Raw genomic sequence first — 19,922 nt, forward strand, 5'->3', positions numbered from 1 at the left:
AAGGGCCGATGCTGCAATCAAATAATGAGACTTTCAGCAGGCACAAGATGGCAGGTGACGGGTAAGCATCTTGTGGAAAACTGTCGTGGTTTAATTTCAGTCGGCGACTAAGCATCACGCAGCCGCTCTCTCACTCCCCCCCACCCGGTGGGATGGGGGAGAGAATTGGAAGAGCACAAGTTAGAAAAACTCGTGGGTTGAGATAAAAACAGTTTAATAATTGAAATAAAATGATAATAATAATATGATAATAATAATAATACACAAAACAAGTGATGCACAGTACAATTGCTCACCACCCGCCGACCGATGCCCAGCCAGTCCCCGAGCAGCGGCCCCCCCGGCCAGCTTTCCCCAGTTTATGTACTGAGCATGACGTCCCATGGTATGGAATGTCCCTTTGGCCAGTTTGGCTGTGCCCCCTCCCAGCTTCTTGTGCACCTCCAGCCTTCTCAGTCAGTAGAGCATGGGAAGCTGAAAAGTCCTTGGCTAGTGTAAGCATTACCTAGCAACAACTAAAACATCGGTGCGTTATCAACTTTGTTCTCATCCTAAATCCAAAACACCATACCAGCTACTAGAAAGGAAATTAACTCTATCCCTGCCGAAACCAGGACAAAAACTTATCTTGAGCTGCTCTTTCAAATTCCTTCCTGACCGTTGCCTCTTATTAGCAGTATATTCAGGTAGCGCTAGAAATGCCTGTGATGCTTGAGAGGCACGAGACGAAGGTCTTGCCGTGTAGCTCCATGGCAGTGCAGAGACAGAAACACGATGTGTGCTGCCTGCCAGTGACATGCGGCAGCGCACACAGGCAGCCACACACATTCTTGTACACCCCTGCCCTGCGCCTCTCTCCCTGCGGAAATATTTCTTCTTGTTACCTTCATAGCGAAGCATGAAAGGAGCCAGCCCAGCCCCGTGGCTGGTGTAGTGTGCTGCTGCTGGCCTGTGCCCCACTGCTGAGTGATCCCTGGAGACACCTGCGCAGCACCCAAGGGTGCTGCTCTGGTCAGTGCTTGGGAGCTGCACTTTAGAGGGACGAATTCAGATCCCCTCGAGGTGGAGGGCTGTACACATTCACCTCCACGCTTCGCAGAGGTTCTGTGGGTTTGTTTGAAGGCATCCGTTGCATTTCTTTTTCCTTCCACTGATTTCTGTCTGGCACTGGAAGTTGTTTGTAAAATCTTGGAGGGATTATTGCGCTTGTTTTCCCTCTCTGGAATGAGTGGCTTTACATGATATATTCATATTTTGCCAGGAAGGATGGATTGTGGTTTTAAAGTATTTTTGTTGTGGACTGTATCAGTTTAACAGCAGCTGTTACGCTCTGAGCCCTCTCTCAGCACCCAGCTATATGCCATTTCCTCCTAGGTGCTTCCCTGTTACTCTGTAGTTGACCAAATGCATCACCGCCTCCCTTTCTCATCAACTCTCCTACCAGCCTAACCGCTGTAAGCAGTTATTATCTGGGGCTGGAAACTTGCTGCTAATCAGGGCCTTATCAGGGCCATCTGGGCAAGGGGTGTTGGCAGAGACACCTTCCCCCTCCTGAGCGTGACTGACTTCTGCTTTCAGAGGTAGCTCTGAGTAATTATCGCAGGATCGTGGATGCTTTTAATTATTTGCAATTACACACCTCTGCTCTGGCTGTCCTGTCCCATCCCATCGGAGCAACCCCTCACGTGTCCTGGAGCAGCTACCTTCTGGGCTCAGTTTTTGGGGCTGGATTTGGGAGCTGGGAGGAGAGCTCACATCTCCAAGACTGGTCCTTGTTTTGCAGGGCTGCGCTGCTTTGTAGTACCAACCCTGCACAGCGTCCCCCAGCTCAGCTGCTCGCGCTGGCTCTGCGCTGGATATTTCTGAGGCTCATTCACCCACAAAAGAGTCCCCAGACTGATACATACCCAGCCCCTGGACGGGGACAGCAGCTGGATCACTGAGAGCGCCTGAGCCCAGCATTATTTATTTTTCTGCTGGTGAAGCCAAGCTCAAGAGACCAAGAAAATCTCGGTGAACAGCTGAGCCCCGCTGTGGGAGAGCAGGGGGCAGAATCTGGGCCCTGGGTGAGTAATCATCAAGCCACTGGCAGGACAGACCTTCATCTTCAAATGACACTCATGCAAAATTAAACTCCTCCAAGCAATCACACCATGGCCATTAAAGTGGTGCCTTGGAGGACAGAAAAATAAACTGAGAAACGCAAATTAGGGATATAAATCTTTCTGGCTATGTCTGGGAGGTACCTGTTTAATTAGCATCATTGAGCAGCCTTGATGTAGTAAGTGCTAAGTAGGAAACTTGCCAAATTTTCCCTGTTTTGATAGCAGGTGACTTGTGTTCTGTTTGAATTTCCACCTTGTGATTGTTTTTCTGTACTTGCCGGAGTTGCTGTGTTGTCTGTAGCGTGAGGAATTAGCTGCTGTCACCTGGGCTAATCGGATGCCACTGCAGCAGGGAGTAGCTGCCCGCAGGGTCCTGCCTGAGCCCTCTGCGGTCATGGACAGCTTTGCATCTAAGGCCTAAGGGATTGCAAAGCTATTCCAACAAAGTATTGTGTGGTGGAATTAATGTGGTTAACCATGTTTTTTGGTTCCTGCCCTCCCGGGGTACAGAGGTCATTCACCACATGGAAATTTTAAAAGAAGGACTCTTTTCCCTGTTGTGTTGGAGAAAGGCTGGGGAGGGAGGACAGGCTGCATTCCCTGCAGAGGACTTTGCCATGTGGCCGAGATACAAACCCAACCCCTCTCCGAGGGGTTTGTCGGGTTGCAGTGAGCTGCTCGTGCTTCTCTGCACTCCTTCCAGTGCTGCCTTGGTGAGCCAGGACCCCCAGCGCAAGGTGCTGAGCCTGCAGAGAGCCACATGCATCGGTCCTATGTAAGGGATGATCCTCGGGGCACGGAGGAACTTTCTACTTTGTGTCCCCTCTTGCACAGCTCTGCTGTGGGCTTTGGGGATTTATTCGTGTGATGAATATCTCTGTGTGGATTTGGGTTAGGGAGTTACTGAGCCTTTGTTTATATATCACCCCTGTGTATTGCAGCGCTCTGATGCTAATTGGTACCACTGTAACATGAATCTTTTTAGCGCTGATAATGTTTGTGAGTTATTGGATGCTTGGCCTGGACGTGCCTGGGAATTGCAGGCGAGACATCCAGAGGTGCTGCCGTCTCCCAGGCGTTCCCTCGCTGGGTTTGCATCCTGCCTGTATTCATTCTGGCAGCCTCTGTATCATGCTATTTAGCAGATCGCTGTTACTGACCTGTCACTGTGGGAGATGGTGGGATTAGGATGATGGAGTGGTTGGAGAGGATAAACAATAATGATCCTGCACTGGTGCAGCCCAAACAATGCCTTTCTCTTTTATGTTTTCTTTTTCTGTCGGTTTGCCATTCAAGTGTAATAAGATCAGTGCAGATAATTTGTGTATTCATACAAAACATAATTTTCCCTCCTGTGCTTTACCAGCTGCACTGCAGTTGGAAAGGCAAATATGCACTTTCTTTTGCATGCTTATGAATGGTTGCATCTGTTCCTCGAAGATAGGGAAAGGAGGGTGAAAGGACTGGAAAGGAAGGGAAGAAATCGGATGCAGCCTGTTTCTCATTGCCTCTGTGGAGAGGGAAGCGTACAGGAATCAGATTTTTGCAGCGCGGGCTCAGTCCCACACTGATGTATTTAGGAGGTGGGTGAGACACCAGCGTGTGGGAAAGGCAGAGAAAGCGGTTTTGTTCAACAGGGGAGCAGCCTGTGGAAGCACAGCCACCCTGCAGCGGGGCAGGGATGCCCGAGGGAGCTCAGCCCCACCTTGGTCAGGGTCTGCAAACCACCGTGCAAGGACAGCCAGAGCTGTGCACGGGGCTGGTCCTGCTCCTCCACCCGGGCTGCAGCCATGAGAGCACAGCTGCCTGCTCCCGGCGCTGGCTCTGCTCTCGCAGTGCTGCCTTGCTTCGGCTCTGCGTAGAGCTTGTCTGGGAATATCAGGGCAAAGGTTGGAGCTGAGCTGGGCTGTGCTTGCTCCTCCCTAGCTGGAAATTACAGCCACCTTGCTCCCTGGGCTCTTTCCCTTCCTGTGCCGGGGGCTGCATCCCTGAACCTTCATCTCCACATCCCCCAGGCTCTACCTGACAGCCCTTGCTGGAGGTCCAACATCCCCAGCAAAGGCAGGAGGAGGCGCAGGGCTAGAGGTTGTACAGCAGTGGACCTAATTTATTGAGCTTTCTTTCCTCCCTCCTTCCTCTTTTCTGAGAGAGGCCCACTAGGAGAGGCGAGGGGAGGGAGGAAAAGGGGTTTAATTTTCTCCTCTTATCTGGTGTCTCCAGCTGTGAGCCACGCTGACAGCCGTGGGCTGATCAAACACTCGAGCAGCCTCGATTCAACATCCCATCTACGCGGTCGTAAATAATGTAAGTGCTCTGCCCCTGCCTGAGCCCATATCCTGGCAGCAATGCACCAGCCCATTCCCTCCTCCTGTTGCCATCACGTTGGGCTCCCGCCTTCATTGCTTGTGACACGGAGTCATTAGGCATTAGCAGTTGGCATCGGCACCTAATGACGCAATCATGTGCAAACGTGTTCTTCCTCCAAGCAGGGTTTTTTCAGCCAGAAATTCTGGTTCTCTCCCTCCCATTGAGATAGAGTCCCTCTGACCCTTCTGTCAAGTTTGTTTCTGTTTCTCATGCACTTTGTGAGTCCAAAAGGTTCCAGATATTGGAACTGAGCTCCGCTTTGGAGTGAAATACAACGCATTCTACTTAAAATAAAGAATAAAAGTTTACCAAAGCCACTGGGAGCTTCTCAGCTGCCTTCCAGCCGAGGGTCTTGACAAGTTTTTTACAAGTTAAAATGTCCCCATTTAATAACTTGAGTGGTTAAAGCAGAGAGATGCTAAATGCCAGGCTTTGAAGCTGTATGAGATGGGTGGCAGAGGTGGTGGGTGGGAGCCGGGCAGGGACAGGCCGCCTTCGTCGCCTTCCTCTGTGCTGCAGCGACAGGGCTGGTCTCTGCTTCGCTGGGGAGAGGCTGTACAGCCTGGCTGATGAGCTCACAGCCGATCCGGCTGCAAAACGGGACGGGGGCTCGTCTGGGCACAGCGAGGCTGAGAGTGGGGGTCCCCCAGGGTCGGATTCCACCAAGTGAGTGGTGGCTTAATGCTTCTTCTTTTCCTTCCAGTTTCTTCAGCTGCAGGAAGTGGCAAGAAACCAAGAGGATCTGGATTGGTTTGGGTGAACAGACACCAAAAATACCAGATGATCTCATCTAAGCAGTGCTTTTATTTACGTGGCAGCATCATTACCTGCACCAGATAAGGGGAGAGAGGGCTGCTCAGGCTCACCATATCCCAGCAGACTTCCCACTGAACTCCCCGCAGGATTTGCTGCTCTCATTGCCGTTGATTGGTTCAGGCATGTTTAATCCCAAGGGCACTTCAGGGTTTAGCTCTTTGCATCTTGCAGGCCAGCGCTTGGAGATAAGTCACTGTAATTTGCAAAGCTTTCAGTGGTGGCAAGGCCTGTGGTTACTCCAAGTTTTGATGGAAATGGTTTGGACACCAGCGGGCCGGTCCTTTTGTCTGTTTTCATGTCAGTGTTTGGAAGGAGCGCAGCGGCAACTTCTGGGGCTGGAGATGCCTGGGGAGTTAGCGTGCACCTCCTGGTCCCTCCCGACTCGTAATTACCGGGCCTGAGAAGGGACTCGGTAACTCCCCATGCAGCTCTACATTAGAAAAGCACTTAGGGACATATAGTCAGGCAGCTGCTCCGCTGCCCGCCTCTCGCCCTGTAATTTTGTGGGTGGGCTGCAGGACTTTGTGCTCAGATATTACTGTACTGCTTTAATGCCGGAGCAGGTTCTGCTGAGGAGGCCAGGAGAGGAAACTGCTTATTTCTTACAGCTGTATAAATCTGATGTTGCCACCAAATTGTTGCAATGCAGCTTTGAAGGTTTTTTTGCCTTTCTGTGGTCCATGGTTGCAGAGTCCATATTTCTATGTTAAGAAATCAGGAATCAAGTAATTGAATCTCTCTCCCCCTTCCTGTAAAATTAAGTAATTGAATCAAAGATCATGTGATTTTTTTAAAAAAAGAGAGAGAAAGGAGTTCATTTTGGGTTCTTTTTATTGGCCTCTTAAATTCCAAGCTTTGCAGCCTGCTGGGAGTGTTTTATCGAGCTCTTTTCACAGCTGTGAGTAGGATGGACTTAACTGCCTGTTATCCTGCCACCTGGGAGCTGGGCTCTCGAGAGGCAGCAAGAATCCATGGGGACTGGGAAGGGGACAGTTTTAGCCTGGGTGACCCCGATACTGAGGCTGGGGTGTGTTGGTCCTGACCCCTGCAAGGGACATGCCTATCCCAGCTGAGGTGTAACCTGTGAGAGTAAGACCCTGAGGAGGAAAATTGTTGCTGTTTTGTTGGCATCTGAGTGGCCCAGGATAGTGTATGACAGCAGGAGATGGTCCCTGGGGTTGAGCTGCCAATGGCCATGACTGGTCACCCAGAAAGCTGCTGAGGATGCAGTTGGAGGAGCTTCATTGGGATGCAAATGGATGTAAATTCATGTAAACATGTCTCGGTGCAGGTAGTGGCTCGTGCCCAAATTATGCAAATGTTCTAATCCAATAATGCTAATGTCATGATTATCCAGCAACACGATGTTCATTAATATGGTTCCCTGGCTCTTACACCCATCACTGTCAACATGATTACGCTGAGGCAGAGACTTGCAGTGTCTCTGGCAAGTGGAGATGGTCTCAGGGAGGGAAGGGGACACCCAGGTCATGGTGGGACCAGGAAGGACCGTTCGTCTGCCTGGCGAGGCCCGGAGGTGCCACATGTCCTGGGGAATCCCCTCCACGTGCCTAGCCAAGGTACCACCTGGCTGCCACGCTCTCCTCGGGAGGCCCTTCCTCCCAGAAGGAAACTCAGAGCAGATTTCACAGTCCCCAAAAGTCTGCAGAGTAGCTAAGCTAGCATTTCTTAATATCCATTGCTGTGATCAGATGAACAGGACTAGCAGGGCCATCTAGTGACTCCTCTGGCTGCTTAATGACCTGGGAGGTGCCCCCCCTTAGATAGGTATAATTTTAATGTTTGTATTTTGAACCATGCGCTGTCCACCTCTCCCTCCATCTCCCCTTTTTTTGGCTGGTGGTTATCTCTTGCTCTGCAGTTTTGTTTTCCCTGGTTCACTACAGAGCTAGAAAATGCTTGGGCTTCTTCACGGTGGAATGGAAATTTGTCCTGCATTGCCTTGGGTCGGGTGACATAAGGTCAGATGGCTAAATAGCCCATAGATCTGAGAGGAGAAGGATCCTGCAGGCTGGCTTGCCTTCCTCAACGCCGTCGGTAAAGCTGCTCTCTGGGCAGGAGTCTGCTTGTCTCGGCTGTGGCCTCAATTTCTTTGCTGCTAACCCGCAGGTGCCGGTGTAGCTGCTTGCCGGGGCACTGCGGGGCTTCCTCGTCGACGGCTGCTCCTGCAGCTTTGTGCCAGCTGGCAGCCACGAAGAGCTCAGAGCTGCCTGCCCCGGGGAAGAGCTCAGCACACCACCCCGCTGTCTCCCCAGCCAGCAGGACTGCTCCCTCAGGTACCTCCTGCAGGTACATCCACAGGACTTTTTGCAGTCCCAAAAAGAGTGGGTTTGTCTCTGTGGTGCAAACATGAGCAGCCCTGCCCAGTTCAGGGAAGCTGGGGCCGTTTGCCCCCTCCAACAGCCTGACCCTATAGTAGATACGGATTTGCCCTTCTCCTTGCACGGCTCCAGGGCCTCTCATTTTGCTTTTTCATTTGTGTTGCTTTTTGCAATGTTGGCATGATACTGGGATTTGTGGATGCGGCCAGGAAAATGCCCTGGTAGCCGATTCCCTCGCAGCTCACCGAGGCTGTTTGAGCCTCATGATCCAGGAACGGGCAGGACAACTCCCAGCCGCGCTGGCAGCAGCTGGGAGGAGCAGCAGCCAGGACAGAGCTCCGCCAGCCATTGCAGGGCTATGACAGGTACATTTACTGCACTAAGTATCAGCACGGAATGGGGGCTTTGGTTAGATTGCTTTTGACAGGATGTCGTTGGCCTGATGTGTATGTGGGAGAGGAGCAGCTATAATGCTCTCTTAATGCAGCCAAATTGCTCTTCAATTCTGCAAAACCAAGATGTTATTTCATGAATCCCTGGAGCTCGCTGTGCAGCATCTTGATGCTGCCGGTTATCGGTGGCCTTTTCCCTCTGCTTGCATCCAACTCCAAATTCTCGGAGCGTGGGATACGAGCAGTCCTCCCCTTTTCTCTGTGAAGCTCGGCTGCTTTTTGCCCTTGCTTGGCTTCACGTGTGTTAACTCTGGAAGCTAGTGGTGACTCCTGAAATGCTTCCTCCCACCAAAATGTGAGCAGAAAGTCTATCAATTTCCATGGCAACAGGGCCAGGCCCTAAATGCTGATGTTAACTCTGTTTCTGGACATCTATGGAGCCTGAAGAGCTGGGTGTGAGGGAGGCAGCGGTGCCCAGCTTGAGTGCAGCTCCCCAGGCCAACACTCCTTGCTTGTCCAAGCTGTTGTAGGGTAGGTGCTGCTGCAGAATAAACATTGGGCTTTGCTCCTGGCTGCCTGGAAAGTCTTGAGAAGTGATGTTGTCATCTTCCTGCAGCTGGGAGACAGTCGGGAAGGGAAGAGGTAAAAGCAGGGTAAAACTACTAAGACAAGTCAGCTGGATAATCTCAGAGGACATTGACTCCAGCTTGGAAAGGCAATGAGAGCAGATAAAATTACCCTAATAAGAGTTGATGCTACGCAGAACTCTCCCCTCCTGTGAATTCAAGGGATTTGGTCTGCGTTTAGCTTACAGGTACATAACGAAAAGAGCCAACGTGATGCGAAAAGGTGGCTTTGCCTGGCCTCGCGATGGCAAACCCCTGCTAAGGCTCTGAAGTTAGGGGGAACCTAAGGACCACGAGCGGAATAAGAGGAAAAAGTCAAAAAAGGCTCATTCCTAAGAAAATATCCCTGAGGACTGGCCCTGGACAGCGCTGTGTCCCGAGACGGGATGACAGCGAGGGTGAAGCAGGACGAAGGCAGTTAGGGGGAGGGTTTGTGCAGGAGGGTGTTTTGGGGCAGCCAGGGCTCGGGGTCCTGCTTTGCCCAGGGCTGCCCTGGCCCCTCTCTCCTGCAAGTCTTGCTTTCTCTGGTAGGTGCTGGCTGCAAGACAGCACGATGCAGTGGCGATACCAGAGTGGGGAACGTGGCTCACATTTCTTTTGAGGGCTGAACCTAAATCATCCTGCATTTCTAACCCAGCCGAGTGAGCTGGGCACTGCTGCCTGCCAATGCAGGGAATTCATGGTTCTTCCCCTCTCTGCCATCGGGAGACTCCTGAAAGCAGCTAGCCCACCCCCGGGGATGCAGGTGTGCCTGCGCAGGTTAGATGGGTGCATGGGATGGGTGTGCTTCTGCTCTCGCCCCGGGTTTGGGGAGCAGTGGGTGCATGGGCCACGCTCGCACAGCTGCAGAGCTACCCGGCATCTCACTGGCAGGCTGCCCTGCCTGCAGGCTGCCCGGCTGCTCCCCGGCCCTGCTGGCTTTAGCCTCCATGTCGAGAGACACTTGCAGGCCAGTAATGCACAGGGGCAGCACACCCTCCCCTTGTGCACCATTCAGTTGGATTTTCCTGCAGCTTCCCCTTCTCACTGCACACAGATCCACCCCTAGTGAATTTGTGTGTATTTAATATGTGCTCCGTATAGCTAATATTTACAGCAACTGATTATCTACTCTGGTTGATTTGCAGGTGAATAATGTGTTGGAAATGGTATGTCAGGGTGCACACGCACAGCATGTTCCCTCCCTGAACAGGAGAGTAGACATTTCACAGGACTCCAAAAACCAGTGCATTAAAATTACAAAACAAAACACCAACTATTTTGGGATTCACATTGAAATGGCAACATATGCTACACATTAAACATCAGCCCCTACCGAAAGTTTAGCTATTCTGGGCCCATCCTGAATGGTGCTGAAGATGCTCAGAGAGCAGATGCCTCCCTACCTCCTCCTGTCCTCTTGGAAGCTCCCTTGCAGGTCCATCTGCGGGTAGCAAAGTGCTGGTAAGAAAGACGCCATCCCCCCTTGCTGTAAGTTGGGTGTTTCATAAGGTCTCTGGGAACCTTAAGCAGTATTTTGAGGGGAGAGGGCTCGCTCTCGTTGCCCTTTGCCTGGCTTTCTGAAAGGGTTTGTTTGTGTCTGCTTTGTAATAGAGTGTGGGCTGTATTTTACCACAGTGATTTCGTTCGCAGCTAGTAATTGCTGGTTAAATCTGGTCAAATGATGGTTGTTAGCAGGGCCTGTTTGAGCACAGATAACCTCAGATATTATTCGCGCAGAGGAGCAGTGGGGGCCAGGGTGCACTGGGATATCGGCACTGCTGGGGAGCCTTAATCGGCACAGCCTGGAGTAAGCCTCTTAGGATTATTTAGCCAAGTTTCCTCGTTATCATTATTTATTATTGCTTTATTTAGCAAATGCAAAGGGTGTTTAACCAGGTAGGGTCCACAACGCACTCGACGGGCTCAGCCAAGCCTCCCCAGCAGGGCAGAGGGCAGAGATCTTTCAGGGGAAGCAGCCTCGTTGCCGGTAGCTGTACATCAGCCAGAAGACAGCGCCTTGCGTGAGCCAAGGAGCAAGGCACATGTTGCTTTTCAATTAACCCCCTTCCCATGCGCACAGCCATGCTGGAGCTAAGCTTATTTGAAGAAGAAAGAAATATGTTTCATACCTGCCAGTGGGGTGGACTGGAGACAATGTAGGTCCCGAGTCACCTCAAAGGGATGGAGTGGTCTCTTCCAGCAGCGTTGACAGAGCTGGGCTGGCAGCGTGGGTATCCCCCGTTCCTGCCTCCGCAGCCAGGTTGAGCTGGTGGTACCTGCTGGCACCCTCTCATGCCTAAGGCTGTGGGTACTTGCTGTGGCTTAACACAGGCTTAAAAATGGCTGGGAAAAAGCAAAAAGAAAGCTAGGGCTGTGCAGGCTGGTGCTGGTGCTGCCTTGTGTCACCTCCCTGGGTGACTGTCAAACCTCCCTGCTCCCAACCTGCAGTGGGTCCCTCTGAGTTCAAGGGTGTGTAGGATCCAGAGGTGGTTCCTCCAAATGGAGGCTTTAATTTGGCATCAGCTCTTCATGCACTCTTCAGGCTCGTGTCTTCTTCAGCAGCACTGGCAGAGCAGAGGGTTTCTGTGAGATCATTTGGGTTTGAGCTGACGAAGTATTAAATAAAGAACCAGTGGGTCAGTCATCAAATCTCTGGTAAGCGATGGGGATGTGCAGTCCTGCTGCTGTACTTTTCATTCAGAAAGGAATTGATTAAACTGGAATCAGCCCTCGTTCTTGTTGATTTAAACCGGGAGTAACTGACAGCAGAATTTGATGCTTAGTGTTTGAAACAAATTTGGTTGAAGCGTGTCCTGAGGACAGCCTGTATTTTTGGATGCGTGTTTAATCTACGCGCTGCTGTTTTGTTTGCTGTAGGAATGCTCCTTCTGTTCGCCCGTTTGCGCGGCACCGGCAGGACAGCTCAACGGTCACATAAGGAAGCTGGGGTGCTGCATGGCTCTGCTCAGGGCACAGGGTGAGTTAGTGGCACAGGCTTTGTTTGGGATGTGCTTAAGTCTCTGCTTATGCCCCTTGTTCAGGACAACATTTAAAGTCTAAGCTGTCCTGGAACAGGATCCTTTTCTGAGCCTGGGCTGGAGTTGGAGTGATGGCTCCTTCATCCCACATCCCAGCTCTCATTATGGGATGCTTTTGGCACACCAGCCCATGCCCTCATCTGATGTGAGCAGCTGAACCAGTCTGTTGCACCTCAGAACAAGCTGCTGAAGTGCAATGTTGCGTGTGCTGAGCTCAAGGATGTTGTCACGACTTGCACGCACCACAGACAGGAAACACAGCTGTTGACAGGGGCGATGTGCTCTTTTCCATCATCCCATTCCTGCTTCGACTCTGTGATGGCCATCTTCACCTTCTCTAAAGGATGTCCTCCCTTACTCCAGGGATGGAGTATCCCCCGGCAGAGTGGCTCTGCTCCCTGCCAGGCAGAGCTGTCGGTCCCACTGCTGAAAGCGGCCTCGTGATATTTAAACTATCTCCCCTCTTGCCGGGCTGGCAAGGAAGCCACCGTTCCCCCTTTCGGGGAAATGAAGGCCACGTGCGTGGGCACTGCAGTAGCTCTGAATCACCCCGGCAGAGCGAGGGATCAAATCAAGTCACATTCCAGGGCATTAGACAGACGGTGGGAATTAAAAGCTTTACCTGGAAACTGGCTTTGTATCTCCAAGCCCTGCTTTTGTCTCCCAGCCCAAGTCTCTATTTTTGTCCCTTTTACCTTCCGTGTTGTGGTTCATCATGTATGCCAGTGCTTGGTGCCTGGCATACTTGGTGCTTGGTGCAGCCAGCCCCAGCCACGTTTGGGGAGCCCTCAGTAAATATTGGGCTGCGCAGCCTAGGAGGAAACATTCAGGCAGTGTGAGATGGTAGGAAGAGTGTGGTTTATCAAAAACAAGCTGCTTTGGGACTCATTAAAAGCTAAGGAAGGGCTCCAGCTGCTTTCAGTAGGCTTGGGATCAGTCAGAGACTAGAAAATCCCATCTGGGCTATTAGCAGTAAGTCGTGGTTTTGTTTCTTTCAGTCTATAAGGTTTGGGGACAGGCTCTCCCTTGGGGGCCAGTCCTGCCCTGACAGCAGGGAGGTTTGCCTGCTTCAGCTCTGTCTTTGCTTTTCCCTTCATCTGGTCCCCACGTGCACCCTGTCCCTTGTGTCACTGGTTGCTCTATGTGTCCCTGGGTGAGCTGAGCATCTCCCGTCGGTGCTGCTGGGCCCTGATCCTGGCCGTGGGCCATCAGCGGTGTGGGGCAGCTTTTGGGGTACTGCACAGCATGGGAGGAGGCAGAGCTCGGGGGCTCACCTTAATTCCCAGAGCCTTGATTTTCTGACCTGTAAAACAATCCTTTTCTATTTGGGTCTTACGCTCTTTGAGGAAACATTTGAAATAATGATGCTTTTGTAATGGCAATAATGACATTAGGCTCCCATACATAACTTAATTGTATGTATTTATTTATTTATTTATTTGCCCTTTCTTAGCGGGAATCGCTGCTATTTTCTGGGCATCAGGCCCAATTTTTGCTTCGTTCAGTCTGAGTCCACACTGCATCCTGGATGCTGCACCCAAAGATGGAGCCTGTGCGGATGAGCACATCCAGGCTGCTCCAAACCTGGAGGCAGCTCTTTGTGCCTCCCATGACGTTCCCACCCATCGTCTTGCCACCCACGAGTTTTTCAGCCTCGACCACGTGGACGCGAAGCAGGTGGCATTTCCATCTGAATTAATATACTAGGAGTCCTTGGATGTGGGAAGGGGGTTAAACTGTCTCAGGCTGGATCCGCTGTTGGACCTGGCTGCAAGAGAGCAGTTTGTCTCCTGGCAGAGCAGCGCAGATCACCTCTGCGCAATAAGCGGGAGCTGCCTCGAAGCGAAAATACGGCAGAGGGAGGAAGGAGCGGCTGAGCGGTTTCCTGTTCTCCCAGGTCATTAGAGCATCCGTGTGCATCCTGTCAAGGTACAGAGCAATGACAAGTTTGGATGCTTCAGGAGAGAAATGTTTGCTTCCTGGCGAGAAGTAAATTAGGTTAGTTTGCCTAGTTGTCAGTATGTTATGAGTCAGGGAAGTTCATTAACATTTAGCAAAATCTGAATTAAAAATGGAATTTTTCATTAGACAAAAAGGTTGGGTGTAATTTTGCTGGGTTTTAGGGAAAATTCTCCAAATAATTGAGCTTTATTTTTAATAGACATCTGCATGCCAGCCTGCAGAGACTGCAGTTCTCTGTGCATTGATATGGGATCTGCATGTTGTCAGGTACCTTGGCAGTAGCGGCTGTGATCGGCTTGACATGGTGTATCCCAGCTTCACGCCAGACCCACCACGCCTGAGCCAGCAGAAAGTCTGCACTGCGGGAGTTGCCCCTACAAAATATTTCAGACACGTTTTCCTGGGCAGGGTGAGTTTCTATGCAGCATTTTGCACCATGTTCTCACAGCATTTCTCTTCTGGCACTTCTTGCTCAAAAGTCCACTTCCAGTAGCTTGTGGAACCATAGATTTATTGATTTGAACACAGGAGGAGATGAGGTAAAAACACCAGTTTGAGACCAACTCCCTGAGCAAACCACAGCTCAGCATTTACCAGGGAGCCCGTGGCAGGCTGCTGGGAGCCTGTCCCCTTCCCGGCTGGTGACGGGGCCCCGTCCCTGCCCGGAAAGGTTGCCAGAGGAGTGCTGAGCGTGGCCACGCTGGCTGTGGGCACTGGCCCAGCCCATCGCTCGCTCCTCTGCGATGCTTTACCTGCTGCATTGCTCTATGCTGGCAGCCACAAGCCGGCTGGGAGAGGCTGTGCCGGCCGGGCTGCGAGCAAGTGCCATGTGTTGCTTCAGTCCCTGGTGCGTTCCCAGCCCCAGAGGCTGCGGGCAGCTCGCCCAGCCCGCCCGGCTCATGCTGAGCTCCGGAGGGGGGCATTGCTGTGGGCTGGGGCCAGCTACGGCAGCGGGGTGCCAAATCTGGGCTGCCCCTACCCCTGCGAGCGGCGGTGCGGCTGGAGCTGGGAGCAGGCTGCGTGCCACCCGCGCCCCTCCTCAGTATGCGCCAGAGCACCTCCCTGGCATGGCCCTGCAGCGTGCCGGGAGGGCACGGGGGCTGCCACGGTCCTCAGGGGCTGGGGCAGCCCTGCTTCCCTCTCGGCAGCATGCCGGGGATGCGACGCAACAGGACAGCGGCTCCTGACCCGGCGCAGTGACCTTCCCCCCTCCGGAGAGGTCTGGCGGGGACCGACCCCACATTGGCAGGGAGATGGGGTGAACGGGTGCGGGGAGGTGGGCTTCGACCCAACTTCTGCTTTGCTCCCCCCCCCGGGCATGGCGGGGCTTTGCTGGGGATGGGGCAGGGGGGCTGGCTGCCCACGCTGGCAGCCGTGCGGCTGGGGCGGCGGGCCGGCCACAGCCCTCATTTCTCCGCGGCTGGGTACCGCTTTGTTGCTAGCTGGTGACATCACCCGAGAGCCCACCCCCTGCCTCTTATCCGTCTCTCCGTCTAGCTCACTTATTCACAGGCAGCGCTGGCAGGATCAGGGACTGTGTGAGAGCCAGAGCTGGCGGCAGCAGCATGCGTGCGGCATCTGAAGCTCAGGGCGCGAGAACCACATAAGGTGCCCGCCAGAGCCTCCCCCCCTCGCCTGCCTCTGCTTCCCCTGGCAGAAACTTCACGGCTCCCTTGTGCGCAGTCCGGGCTTCTCCGGGGGAGCTTGGAGCTGACAGCCGCATGCATGACACTCCGAAAAGGAGAGAAAATGACCATAAGTATCCAGGAGCACATGGCTATTGACGTCTGCCCCGGCCCCATCAAACCCATCAAGCAGATCTCCGACTACTTCCCCCGCTTTCCCCGCGGGCTCCCCGCCGCCGTTGGCCGCAGCAGCGCCCTGCGCTCCACCGTCAGCCAGCCCTCCGTCAGCCCTGCCGAGGGCCCCCGCGAGGAGGACGAGGACGTGGACCAGCTTTTCGGGGCGTATGGCACAACGCCCGCCGAGCAGCCGGCCAAGTGCCAAGCACCTGAGGAGGTGGTGGACCCCGAGGGCTACGAGTCCGACGACTGCAGTGAGTTCCTAAGTTTCCACGGGAGTTTGCTGGGTGCTGAGGGCAAGGGTGGGTTTTAGGACTGGTCCCCCATCTTGCTGCACGAGCCGTGCGCCCTTCCCAGCTGCTGGCCACGCTGTCCATCCCTGGGATTACATTGCAGCAGTGACAAGCCCTCTGCTCTAGCCAGGAAGGCTGTCACAGCACGGCTCCGGCGCTGCCCCCGGGTGGAGGGAGGCCCTGGGAGTGTCCCTGCTGCAGCCAGTCTGGCCACTGAACCCAAACTAGGGAAGTCTCCCAAGAGCCACCAGTTGCTGTGCTTTGCCGTTGTGGTTGATGCACTTCTCTGCCTTGTCCCTGCTCAGTTCATTGCCTCCGAAAGCTGCCAGCTGGGCTCAGACCCTTTGGTTAATCCGTCTCAGTGGTGCAGCCTGCTCCAGCCACCCTGCTGATTAGCTGGCGATACGCTCCAGCATTGCCCAGCTCCAGATTGGGGAGATTTGTTTGGAATGACATCTGCCTGGGAAATCTCTGCCCTCTCCCTCAGCAAACTCCGGCGTGTCATTCCTCACCCACCAGCTGCAGACAGAGCCCTGCACGAGACCGGGGGGGCTTTTGAACAGAAGGCTTTGGTTCTGGTAGATGCAGGTGTTTGCAGTGACGGTTAACCCCTCCCCACCCAAAACGTCCTTCCTACCCAGCTCGGTGGAGCTTGCAGGCTGCAAAGCAGCTGCTCTCTGGCTCTGCCAGCCGCGGTGGCTGGGATAGCATTGCTTTCCTTGAGGTCGGTTAAAACCCAAGGTCTTGATTCAGCCCAGCCTTTAGGGGCCAGATCCTGCGAGGGGCTGAGCACAAAGTTTGAAGCTGGGAGATGCCGAGGAAGGGAGTCAGTGCTGCTGAGTGGTGCTGTGTGCTCGTCCTGGGGGAAGGTGGAGGCTGAGCTCCCATGACACTGAGCTGTTTACGGCCCAGCACCGGGCAGGCGGTGGCTTTCCCTGTGCAAAATGTCACAGCCCTGCCTTGGCATTACTCCCTCGCTGCTGGGTGCTGGACCGGCCTGGGCTGCTGTCAGCTATGCCAGACCCCAGAGCATGACCCCAGGGAGAGCTCCCCGAAGGGCTGTGCTTGCTGCAAGGCGGCACAGCCGCTCCCGTGCCCCACTCTGCCTGCTGACCACCAGCCATGACTCCGGGAGAGGCTGGGGTTCTGGGTGCAAGCCCCAAACTGATGCTTCCTCTCTCCCCATCCCGGTGTCGGGGTCACGGTCTCTTTGGAGGAGGTGAGAGCCGCTGCGCTCCCAGGGAGAACATCTCTGCTAAGCTGCGTTTGTCCCAGCCAGGCAGTTAACAGTGACTTTAACCGGATTTGGGTTATTTGCTGCTCTGATTATTAGATCGTCTTTGCTCATCCCAGCAATAGAAATGGGAGCAACTGGATCTAAGGGCCAGAGGTGTGTGCGGGAGCCAAAGTGCTCGGGGCCGTGGGGCGCAGCGCTTTCACCGGGTGACTTGTGGGGAGATTGCCCAGGGCGCTGCCTTCTGCGTTTAGTCCCGCCAGCAATGCTGGAAGTGGCTCGGCTCGGTGCCGGGGGCCGGCGGGTGTTTGTCTCACCCTGGCTGGTGTTAGGAAGTGTTTCTTGCAGCGTAACAGGTGTCAGGTAAACTGCTGAGGCTGTTTTGCCAGGTGTGGTGGGTTTTCCGCTGGCAAAGGCACGGCGGTGCTAAGAGCAGAGCGAGGAGGTGGCACTGCTGATGTCACATCTCTGGGGACAGCACGGGATGATCCCAGCCGCTCTCAGGGCACTGCTTGGCATAAATGTGCAGGATGAGACTGTCACTCCTCCATGTTTATCAACCAAGTTGCAAAGCCAGACAGGGCCTTGCTGGCCCCATTTCCCAGGCGGGGAGCTGGGAAGGGATTCGTGCAGCCTGACTTGAGCCATCGGCTATGCTGGGGAGTGTCTTTCAGCTCCCCCACATCCCTGGTGGGTGATTCAGGGCTGCTGCATTAGTCACCTGCACTAAATTTCCCCTGGGGAACCTGTCTCCGCCTGTACGGCAAAACAGTGTTGGGGGTTAGGTAGTGTCAGTTCCCTCTGGTGCCACACAGGGTTTGGGGAGTTGACCAAGGTCTCTGGATACGGTGGTGTCAGAGCCTGGGTGCAGCACCCACGAGGCGAGGGCTTGCTGGGCAGGGGTGTGTCTTGCCTCGCTCCCCAGAGATACTCCCAGCACAGCCCCCAGAGAGGTGCAGGGAGAGGGTTTTGCCGTGGCAGGATCCATCGGGAGGAGGAGGAGAGGATGGCTCCTTCCCATTTGTCCCACCTGCCTGCAGGTTTCCCTCCTCCAACACTGAAGCGATGGTGCTGGCTGGCCGGGTGGGAGGAGTAGAGCTGCCCCTGCCTGGAGAAATGCAGCATTTGTCTGGGTTTCCCCTACACTCGTTCCTGCCTGGGGTTACTTCTCCAGCCTGGTGTTTCTGGCTTTCCAGCAGCACCAGCCTGATGGGTGACGGGGCCGCGTTGCTCAGTCACCGCAGCACTGCAGGGTGGCATCGGGCAGGGGCTGGACCGGAGCTGCCAGCCTCTCTGCCTGACCTGGCAGGACTGCAGGGAGTGGTGCAGGGTAGGTCCTGCCTGCACCCTGCTGCAGCTCGCCTGGGCTGGCTCCCTGTACCATATTTCTTAATCCTTTGCCGAGTGGTGTTCCTGACCCCACCAGCAATCCTGGGAGGTGCCTGTGGAGCCGGCAGGAGCTTCCCTCCTCCAGACAGCCTCTCCCTGGGCTGTGGGCAGCCCCAGAGCAGGGCAGCCCTGGGAGAAGCATGAATGTCTGCTCCCATCCAAGCAGGGTGGCCTGACGCAGTGGTTTGGCATCCACAGGGAGCAGGGACGTGTGTGTGTGTGCAATCGTGTGTTCGGTGCTTTGGAAAACCAAGAATCCTAGGGCCGCAGGAGGCAGGTGGGATCCCTCCAAAGATGGGCAGGGACCTGGCTGAGGTGCGACGGGGTGGGAGGGGACCCACTGCCACGGGCAGATGGCACCCGTCACTGGGAGGCTGATGCAGAGGCTGAGGTTGATGGCTCTGGGGCACGTGGGGCTGAGGCCAGTGGTTTGGGGCACCACACTGCAGCCCTGCGGAGCTGGGGAGCACAGCACTCGGGAGCTGTAGAGGTGCCAAGGAAAACAAGCATGGTCCCCACAGGGCAGCCGTAAGCAGCCTGTTGAATGCAGCAAGTGGCAGGGAGCAAGCAGGGCCAGGGAGCTGACAGAGCAGATAATGAGCGGAGATGTCGGGGCTGGCTCTGGGAGCACTGGGAATTGCATGGGGCCAGCCCTTCCCATCAGACCTGCCAGCAGCGCTGCTGTGAGGATTTGCAGGGTCTTAGTTGGCACCCTCTGCCATCCCAGGGCCCTTGGGAGGCCCCTGGGAGAGGGACCTGTTACTGCCCTATGCCTCCTCTGTCCCCACTCTGCAGGGACACTCCAGGACCAGAGCCCAAGCTGTACAGAGCAGGACTCTTCCCACAGTGGGTTTGTCCCCGACGGAGCTGCTGAGGAGGTGGAATGAGGCAGGAGAGATGGGGAAACGTGTGTTTGGTACAAACCCTGCAGAAGAGTGGTTTGGTGCCCTTGGACCAGCACTAGCATCTGCTGTGAGCTGAGAGGACCAGCAGGGATCTGGGGATGGGAAGGGAGGGGATTCGCTCCTACTGCCTCGGGACACCCGGCTCTCACCTCATCTTTGGTTCCCCTGGCTGGTGACACCAGCAATACCCTGGGGTCCCCAGCCACCAGGGATGCTTCCCACCCAGTCGGGCGGCACACTGCCAGGGGAACTTGATTCACAAGAAAAATAAGCAAATGCCAGCTAGGTGGCAATGTGCCACCTGCGAGGAGCTGGGTCTCGCCTCCCATCTCCCCCGATTCCAAGCAAATTGCTGCCCCTCGAGTGGCTGCGCTTTCCCCTCCACAGCACCAGCATGAATTTGTACCTGACAGATTTTTAAAGGTCTCTGAAATCTCTGCGCAAGCAGCACAGAGGTAGAAATGTGGCCCCTCTGAGGGACCGCTGCCGTGGCTGCTCTCACTGGGGGACAGCACTGAACGGAGTGGCAATCCTTCTTCTGTAACGTGCAAGCAAGTTTCTAGCCCTTGAAGAAATGCTCTGTTCCCCCGAGCTGCTGCTTGGCTTCGGAGCAAATTTCCTCCCTCCTCTGTATGTGTTTGGCTCTGGGTTTTCAGATGGGGAGGCAGC

At 54.4% G+C, this 19,922-nt stretch overlaps 1 protein-coding gene across 2 annotated transcripts in view; it reads left to right on the top strand.

Annotated features, from left to right (window-relative positions):
• Nucleotides 1–14,702: 14,702 nt before the first annotated feature.
• The window catches only part of DOC2B (double C2 domain beta), a 38,023-nt gene continuing 32,803 nt past the window's right edge, over nt 14,703–19,922 (top strand). Inside the window, exons 1-2 of one of the 2 annotated variants that reach the window (XM_076354280.1) lie at nt 14,703–14,849; nt 15,128–15,686. In XM_076354280.1, the coding sequence (XP_076210395.1) occupies nt 15,356–15,686 (331 nt within the window). In that variant the 5' untranslated portion in view covers nt 14,703–14,849; nt 15,128–15,355. Of the gene's footprint in view, nt 14,850–15,032; nt 15,687–19,922 lie in introns of those variants that run through there. The other variant, XM_076354281.1, reaches the window with a different exon arrangement.

Source organism: Aptenodytes patagonicus, chromosome 17 (genome assembly GCF_965638725.1).
Source record: "Aptenodytes patagonicus chromosome 17, bAptPat1.pri.cur, whole genome shotgun sequence".
NCBI lineage: Eukaryota > Metazoa > Chordata > Aves > Sphenisciformes > Spheniscidae > Aptenodytes > Aptenodytes patagonicus.